At 54.6% G+C, this 9,144-nt stretch overlaps 1 protein-coding gene across 2 annotated transcripts; it reads right to left on the bottom strand.

The window, feature by feature from the left end:
- Nucleotides 1-265: 265 nt before the first annotated feature.
- On the bottom strand, nt 266-8,261 carry ISG20 (interferon stimulated exonuclease gene 20). 2 transcript variants are annotated; one of them, XM_081124652.1, is made up of 4 exons: nt 7,941-8,261; nt 7,413-7,659; nt 1,441-1,641; nt 266-496 (listed from the first exon to the last, which is right to left on the bottom strand). In XM_081124652.1, exons 2-4 carry the CDS (start codon nt 7,638-7,640, stop codon nt 410-412), a joined length of 516 nt encoding a protein of 171 aa, XP_080980778.1. In that variant the 5' UTR covers nt 7,641-7,659; nt 7,941-8,261; the 3' UTR covers nt 266-409. The 2 variants fall into 2 exon arrangements, with proteins under 2 accessions (XP_080980778.1, XP_080980777.1); XM_081124651.1 differs by having other exon boundaries at nt 7,413-7,654; nt 7,941-8,193.
- Between the last annotated feature and the right edge of the window lie 883 nt (nt 8,262-9,144).

The following is a 9,144-nucleotide window of genomic DNA, read 5'->3' as shown; positions in this document are numbered from 1 at the left end:
TGGATGGACCTCTGAGCCAGGTGCCCTCCCTGGGGAAATAATGCCACCCCTCTGAGCATGGAAGCCACAGGGAAAGGGAGGCAGTGGCTGGGGTTGTTAATGAAATCACAGAACCCACAGGATTCAAGATACTAAGGAATGGACACTTGTCCCCCACGTCCTGACTCAAGTCTCTGCGGCCTTCTCAGCACCTCACAGACTGGGTCTCATCCTCCGTTCCCCGGCTCAGAGAGAAGAAAGGAAAAGACAAGAATAGGACCGATGATGGACTCGGGAAAATAATAGAGGCATTTACTACAAAAGATGAATTTTACAAAAACAAGGGCATTGAAGGGCATTGCTGTCCTGAAGAGATGTCTGTTCCCTGGAGGAGGGGCTGAATGGAGCCGACATGGCCCGTGGGCAGCCCTCAGTGGCCGCGGATTTTCCGGGAGATTTGATAGAGCTCCATGGCTGCCTTGGCGTCTTCCACCGAGCTGTGGCCCAGCAGGCTGTTCTGCAGACACACAGACAGAGTGGGGACTTGGGGAGGGGCTGGATGCAGAGGCCTCGTGTGACCAGCCCTTTCTTGCTCACACCTCGACTTCCAGGGCCCCTGGAGCAGGCCTAGCTCTGCCCATTAGCCCTGGGACTGGGGGCACAAGGGCACGAACAAAGCCAAGCACAACATCCAGTATCCTGGCCCTCAAGGTGCTTATACTCGGTGACCAGCAGGGGGCACTGCAGACTTGCTATAGGACACAGAGTTGCCGAGGCAGCTCTGTGCAGGGTGCTCCAGGGCACCGAGGAGTATATTGCAGAGATGTTTCAAAAATGCCACTTGCTTAGCAAATTGAAAAGGCGTCATTCAGTGAATCAGTGTGCTGGCCATTCTGTCCTTGATCCCTGGAGGCTATCAGAGGGGCCCAAACTCAGGCCCATCTCTGCCTCCTACGTGACTCCTGCTCCCCAGCTCCACAGGCTGGGGTTCCTGCTGTCCCTTCCCGCACTCCATCTCCCGCCCTCCTCCACTAACAGTCACCTTTCAGACTCCTCCTGGATCTGGTCTTCTGTCCTGCCACCCACCTGTCATCTGTGCCCCCAGAACACCTGCCCTTCCCTCCATGGGACACTCCCCATAGTGTGTTCCAATGACCCATGCAGGGGCTACCCTCCATTGAACCAAGAGTTCCTCAAAGACAGGGTCTTGCTCACCTGATGTCCCCAGTGTTCGGTTCAGGAGTTGTGTAATAAATACCTGTTGACCTGGAAGCCCTCTCAAAGGTACACAGCCCCTCGGGACCAGGGGGCATCAGTGTTTCTGGTGCCAAATACTTGCTCTGTGGCCACTGGTGGGGTTTAGAGCCTTGGAGGGGAAGGGCCAGGCCCCCAGAGCAGACGCTCCTAGCGATGCCTCTGATGGATGGGCTGCCCCCAGCTGGGAAGGGAGGGGGGCCTCACCTGGATGCTCCTTCCCAGGAGGCGCTCGCTGAGCACCCGGAGGGAGACACGCTGGCAGCGTTGCAGGTTGGCATGAGACCACAGCAGCCTGTCGGTGGCCGTGTCGTAGATGGTGTAGCCGCTCATGTCCTCCTTCAGAGCCTTAAAGTCATGCTTCAGGTCGTGACCCACCACCAGCTTGCCTTTCAGGAGCTGCAGGACCTGGCCAGGAAGACATGCACCCCCCATGTCCGTCACCCAGGCCCTCCAGGGGAGGGGTGGTCCTGGGCAACTTGGGAGGTGGCCCCTCCTTGACTTGCTGTGTGACCTTGGGCAAACCACTGTCCCTCTCTGAGTTTCAAACAGATCACCTACACAATGAGAAGAGGGTACCGAGTCCCTCCTCATGCCTAACTGTTTAGGTCTGTGCCAAAGGCCCATCTGATTCCTTGAGTGGTTTTGACGTGGGTGAGCAGTGTGTGGAATGATAGAAAAATATCTGTCTCTGTTGCCGGCTCCTGACGTGGAGCTCCTGACACCCTTGTAATTTCCTAAGTGATCCGGCATGGGGAGCATCTTTTCCTCTATTGAGTCAAATCTGGGTGGGCTCCTGGATGGAGCCATGATTAGACACTTGGAATTCTCAGTCTCATCTCTCATTCTCTTGAGAGGGCTTCTGAACTGCAGAACTGTAAGATGATCGATTAGTGTGGCTTTAAACCACGAAGTTTATGGTTTTGTTACAGTCCTTACAGGAACTGAGTAGAGCTACAAGGTGGGACCTGTATTTAACTGACTTTTGCAAATGAAAGAAAAAAGAAACAAACAAACAAAAAAACCTAGAGCACTGGAGCTTAGGACTCCCCTGGGGCATATCACTGAAATCTGGATTCTGAGTTTCTAACAGGTGGTGCCTATCCGGTCCGGTCCAGGGGTCCCCCTGAGTGGTGAGGGCACAGGCCCTCAGAATCCTGTGCGTGGAGGAAAGGGGACTGGCCGGCAGGCGGAGAAAGCGCCGGGGGCTTGGGGGGATGGGGAAGTGCGAGGAAGCTGTGGGTCATGTTCCTTCCCTTGCTGACATCCTTTGTGTTTGCAAACAACTCGGCCTGTTTTCCCGGCCAAGAGCTGGCTCAGGCCCAGCTCACACATACACAGCCCCAGGGGAGCTGTCTGACATTCCAGAGACAGCCTCCAGGGTCTCAGACATCTGAGGGCTGATTCACCGTGAGGTAGATTCTGGGGAAATTCATCACTTCCCGGAGCCCGAGGTCCTGGGGGGCTCTTTTCAGCACCACAGGACTCAACGTGAGACAGATATCATGGGAAGGGGGGAGGGGGTCACTCGGGAAGGAAGGGGAAGCAGGGGAGAAGGGTCTACTTAACAGTCAGGTACCAACAACCCTTCAGGACAGAGATGCTGGGCATGGGAGGGCAGAGACTGCTGGCTGTGTGCTCTCTGGGAGGTTAAAGACCTTCTCTGGGCTTCAGTTCCCCATTTGTAAGGTGAGGCTCCGGTGGCCAGTTAGCAGCCAGGGCTTTCTGACGCAGGGCTGGGGAGGGGCGGGGGTACCTGCTGAAGCCCAGGCAGGTGGGGAGGCACCAGCCAGCGGGACCTCAGGGCTGTGCGACCCGCCCTGAGTCAGTGTAATGGGGCAGGTGTGTCAAACACCGGTGGAATTTGACTCTCAAATTCCGAGAAAGAACTGGGGAGGGGACGGACTGGGGGAAGGGACATTTGTCTATCTGCCTTCATCGTGCTGGCACTGGGCCAGGTACTTTCCTCACCTCCTTGTGAGGCCTCTAGACAAGAATATTCTCTGTTTCATTTTACAGAGGATGGGGCCGGGGATCAGAGAGGTTAAGACGCTTGTTCAGGTCACACAGCTGATGAGTTGAGGGCTGAGATGCAGTGTCCGGATCCGCCCGACCCTGGCACTATTATTATGGTTGTTACTGTGACCAGTACTGAGAACCTAGGGACTGTATTAGCATCGTTAATTTCAGAGCGGAGAGCACTCAGTGAAGGTTTCCTGAACCAGGAATTCAGCTTCCAGAAGGCCGGGCTCATCATACCATGTCACCAACAAGAGAACGGGGCCCAGGCAGTGTGCACCCACGTCCCCTGCCAGGGAGTGACAGGCCCAGGTGTCTGCCTGTATACTCTCCCCACTGGGTTTCACTCTAGTTCCAAGTATTTCCCAGATCAAAGGTCACCTGGGGCCCTGGTTGAAAATCCACAGGGCAGGTCCCTACTGCAGAAGCCACTGACTCACGCAGTGGGGGAGGGGTGCTCACCAGTCTTCCAGGACGTTGTCTGTCCCATGACTGTGGACATCCCTGCACCGAAGACGGTGGAGCAGCTCAGAGCCGTTGCTTCCACCATCCATCCAGTTTCATTAGTTCATGTATCCATCTGTCCATTCCTTCACTAGTTCATGTATCCATCTGTCCATTCCTTCACTAGTTCATGTATCCATCTGTCCATTCCTTCATTAGTTCATGTATCCATTTGTCAATTCCTTCATTAGTTTGTATATCCATCTGTCCATTCCTTCATTAGTTCATGCATCCATCTGTCCATTCCTTCATTAGTTCGTGTATCCATCTGTCCATTCCTTCACTAGTTCATGTATCCATCTGTCCATTCCTTCACTAGTTCATGTATCCAACTGTCCATTCCTTCACTAGTTCATGTATCCATCTGTCCATTCCTTCATTAGTTCATGTATCCATCTGTCAATTCCTTCATTAGTTTGTGTATCCATCTGTCCATTCCTTCATTAGTTCGTGTATCCATCTGTCCATTCCTTCATTAGTTCATGTATCCATCTGTCCATTCCTTCATTAGTTCATGTATCCATTCATCCACCAATTCATTAGTTCATGTCACTGCCCCTCTCTGGACCTCAGCCTCCTCATAAGTTCCGTCTTGTGCTGACAGTCTGATTTGTGGGAAGGGACATCATAAATACTCCTCTGACCTGGGCCTGCCAGAATGGTAGGATTTCTAGGGGCAGGGATGTGGGTGCCAGAATGGTAGGATTTCTAGGGGCAGGGATGTGGGACGAGTAGAGGTTTGTCTGGAGCACATGTGAGTGATGGCTGAGCTGTGAGGGAAGGCAGGAGAGGTAGGCAGGGTGGGGCTTGGAGGGCCACGAATGCTGGGCTAGGAGCACCTCAGGTCATGGGGAACCCCGGGAGGTGTTTGAACAGGGGATGGGGAGACTGTGATCTGAGTCAGGCCTGGGGAAGATTCTCTGGCAACAGGGTAGGCAGAAAGCAGGCAGAAAACAAGGGCCAGAGTCTAAGACCACAGTTCTTGGGTGGAGCCAGAGAGGGGACTGATTAGTGACCATCTGCTGTGACCCGGGCACTGAGCTTAAGGCTACAGGCCATGACTGCATGCAAACGTACACGGGACAAGGGAGGCATGAGGAAACAGGCTGGGAAAAAGGGTCCATAACCTGCCATAGGTCACAGGGACCAGTGAGAGGTGGAGCAGGAAGCGTGAACCCCAGCCATGGTTCCAAAGTCCCACTTCAGATCCCTGACTCACTTCTTGCAAGGCTTCGTGCCTCACACGAGAAGCACTGGGCCTGGCAGAGCCTCAAACTGAGAACCAAAGCATTTCTGCGCCAAGGGCCGTGGTGGACGAGGGCCGTGGTGTCTCGGCTCCCAGGCCAGAGCCCAGGGCATCCAGGGATTGCCCGAGAGTCCAGGCCTGGGGATGTGAGAAGCATGTCGTGCCGCCTCCTGTCCGCCTGCTCTGGCTTCTCTTTTTCTTTCTGCCCCTCTGATGGGGTCACGCCATCCACCTGACTGCTCAGTGGGGATTTGAGTGTGGGGAGCTCCTTAGTGTCCCTGGGCCTCCTGTAGGCACTTGGATGGACCCACCTCTTCTTTATGCTGCTCTCCCCTTCTTGGGACACTCCTTGGGTATCCACCGTCCTAACATTTCCTTCTTTCCAGTCCTCTGTCTGCTATTGATGTTCCACCCCCCGTAGCTGCTCCCTGGGGGTTCTGACTCTTCTCTCCACTGTCTGCTTTTCCTCACTTCCATTTTTCCTCCACAGCACCCCCCCCCCATTGTAGTTTTCTTGAAACTGGCTTTGATCCTGCCATGCTCTTTCTCAAGAATCTTTGCTGCTCCCCATGGCTCACTCAGTTGCGTACACAAACGCCTCCCACACCTTGCGAATGCCACCAGCCTCATGGATTCTTTGCAGGACCACTGTGATGTACTGTGGCCTGTCCCCAGGGCTCCTCAGCACCCTCTTAGTACCTCTAGGTCAGTGCTGTCCAATAGAAATATTACAGGAGCCACATAAGTAATTTTAAATCATCCAGTAACAGTATTTAAGAAGGTATAAAGAAATAGGTCAAATTAGTTTTAATATGTTTTATTTAACTCAGCAGATCCGAAATATTACTGTTTCAACATGTCATTGCTATAGAAAATTACCGAGGTATTTTATGATTTAAAAAAAATATATATATATGTATATATATATATATACATATATATATGTGTATATATATATATATGTCTTTCAGATCCACTGTACGCTCACAGCATTTTGGGGTTCAGACCTGCTTTTCTGGGGCTCACCAGCCAGGTGCTGGTGGTAGCCTATTGGACACACAGCTCTAGAGGTATTTTTGAGCCTGGGGTTTGAACCCTGACCAGCCCTTTCCCATTATGTTTTCTGAATTTGTGCAAGTAGTTTAGTGTTATGGGCTGAATTATACAAACCACGCCCCCCCTTCCCCGCCAGATTCATTTGTTGAAATCCCCAGTTCCTCAAAGTGTGATTTATTTGGAAACAGATGTAATTAGGGGGAGCCCCTAATCCTAATGACTGGTGTTTTTCTAAAAAGGGGTAATCAGGGCACAGAGACGCGCAACGGGAGAAACACCACATGAACACGGAGACTTGTTTCTAACGAGCCAAGGACCATCAAAGATCGCCAGCCAGCCAGCTGCTGGGGGCTAGGAGAGACACAGGTTCTGTCTACAGCCCTCAGAAGGAACCAACTCTGGGTGCTGGCCGGGTAGCTCAGTTGGTTAGAGCATGGTCCCAATACTTCAAGGCTGTGGGTTCCACCCCGGGTCAGGGCACCTACAAAATCGACTGATGGTGCATCAATAAGTAGAACAACAGATCTATGCCCCCCCCCTCTCTTTTTCTCTTTAAAATCAATGAAAACATATCCTCAGGTGCGGATTAAACAAAACAAAATGGTAGCTATTGTGGTTTTATCGCCTGGAGCCTGGCACGAGAGCGCGTGGGAAGTTGAGAGGAACCCCAGTTCTCTCTGTTCCACTTGGACATCCCTGAGCCCCACCAGCGTAGAGACCAATGAGCTTGTCTGCCCTTCTAACCCTTCCCAGAAGTGACTAACCTAGGGGCCACCCCTGGAGAAGCTGAGTTTGCTTTCTGTTTGGTGACTCTGAGAAACAGAAAGTTAAACCCGGAGGAGAAATATGGAGTTACTGAAGGAGTGGGCGGGCCTGGGGACCACACACTGCCTGCCTGCCTTGGGCCTGGGAGCAAGCCCAGAGGACTGGGGCGAGCATTCTAGGCCTCTGAGGGCCCCCTCCTGCCAAGGGCCCAGCCAGGGAAAGCCTCCGCCCTGGACCCGCCCTCATCTCCACACAGGGCTCACCAGTGGCCACTGGGTGTGGAGGAAAGAACGGAGAATCCAGCCTCCAGATTAGTTTAGGGAACATCAGGTGGGACCCCATTGTAGACTAGCCGGGGGGACCAGAAGCCCTGAAGGCTGCTCCCGGCTGGGAGTCTGGCTGCGGCTGTCTGGTGGGGATGTGATGGAGACACCCACAGGTTTCTCCATGCCCTGCAACTCCCCACCCAGGGGTGGCACAGGTCACGAATCTGGCACTTGGGGAAGGCACCAGGGAAGAGTGTATATATGTCCAGCGGGGGTTGTCCGCAGCCCCCCTTGGCCTGGCTGGCACCTGGCCCTTCACTCACCTCCCGTCTGGCCACGGCGAAGGGTATGGCCTTTTCCATGTGCTGGGGCCTGATCCCGCTGACCCGGGTCCTGTAATCTGTGATCTCCCCCTCGGGCCGGATGAACTTGTCATAGATCACCAAGCCATCGAAGTCCACAAGGCTGCAACGGGCCAAGCCGCTCTCCCGGCTGGGCCCCAGCCCCACCATCTCACAGTCCATGGCCACCGCCACCATGCTGCTTGCCATGCTGGGACGCTCAGCTGCGCTGGAGAACGGGGCAGGAAGGCCATCACTTGGGGGGGCGTCCAGCCAGGGCCCCAGGCATCCTCAGCCACTGCCCAACCAGCCTGTGCTCTCTGCCCTGCCTTTATCACAAACACCACCTGGCAGAGGGAAGTTGGCCTCTTGCCACCCTCCCGCCGTCTCAGTCTGGCGGTCCCAGGGCCTCTGGTCCTTCTTGGCAGCCTCAGGACCGGGAGGCCACCTGCCCTGACCCGCCGCCCCGGAGACACGCCTTGGACCCGCCGCCCCGGCTTCCACTCTCACCTGCCTGCTTCCTGTGCGCTCGGCTCTCTTGCCTCTGCCTCCCTGTGGCCACTTCTCAGCTGCTGCAGTTGCTCTTAGTGGTGACTCACCTCTGACTTCGAGGGAGGGGAGCGAGCGGGGAATCCTGACCTAGCTGTAGTCGCTTTGGTTTTAGGTTCGTTTTCCAAGCGAGGCACGTGGGCCGTTGCTCCACCTCCTGCCAGAGGTCAGGGGAGGCTCCATGGCCTGAGTCAGGGCTGACAGAGGACAGGCTCCGTGTCCTGCTGTCACGCCTTTGCCCCGGTCCTCCACCTCATCGCTCAGCTGACGCTGCTGATGTGGACATGGACCGAGCGGATTGCCTCATCTCCCTCTCCTTTCTCAACCTCTGCCTGCCCCTAGAGTAAACATCCCCAAGACTGGAGCTCAGGGAATGCCCCACGGCTTCTGGGCTGCCGCCAACCTCACATTCTAGGAGTTGTTTTTTTTTGTTTTTTTAAAATGGGACATGGGGGAGCTGACTCTTGGGACATTGAGGCTCTTCATTGGGAAGGGCGAAGGGGCGAGGTGAGAGGGGGCTAGCCCCCCAGCCCGGCCCAGGGAAGGTAGGGAAGTAGTGAGGGAGCCCTTACAGCCTCCCTTGGTTCAGGGTACCCTGGACACGGCCATCTGTCTGCCCTGGACAGGCTGTGCCTCCGGCTGGGCTGACAAAGTTTTGGGTCAAGGAGAAGCAGGCTTGGAGGAAGCCCCACCAGCTCGGCTGCATTGCATCTTGGTGACTCTCTCCCAGGCTGGAACTTTCACCTGGTAGCCTGGCACCTGGTGCCTGGCATGCAGGATGCACCCAGTATCTGCTGAGTACATGGGCAAGCTACAACCAGGGCCAAAACAAAATCAGCTTTCCCAGGCCGTGGTGAGGTTCGGGGCAGTGGGCGCCCCCTATCTCGGGCCCTCCCCAGATCCACAGGGAACAAACAGTGTGGATGGAAAGGGATTTCCCCAAGTCCATGGTGTTGTAACAGGCCTCAGAAATGAAACTGGATACTGACGTGTCCCAGTGATCAGACACTGCTTCTGTGGGTTGTTCAAATTTGAGGCGCTGGAGGTTACTTTCGGTTTCCATTCTGCATGAACGAATATTACTTGAATTCAGATTCTCTGGGGACTTTCTGGTTTGCAGATGCAGGAAGGGTTGTTACCCTGACATAGGGGGTGATGAAGCACA

Source organism: Miniopterus schreibersii (assembly GCF_964146895.1).
Source record: "Miniopterus schreibersii genome assembly, chromosome: 22".
NCBI classification, from domain to species: Eukaryota; Metazoa; Chordata; class Mammalia; order Chiroptera; family Miniopteridae; genus Miniopterus; species Miniopterus schreibersii.
This window is presented reverse-complemented; position numbering and strand designations above follow the sequence as displayed.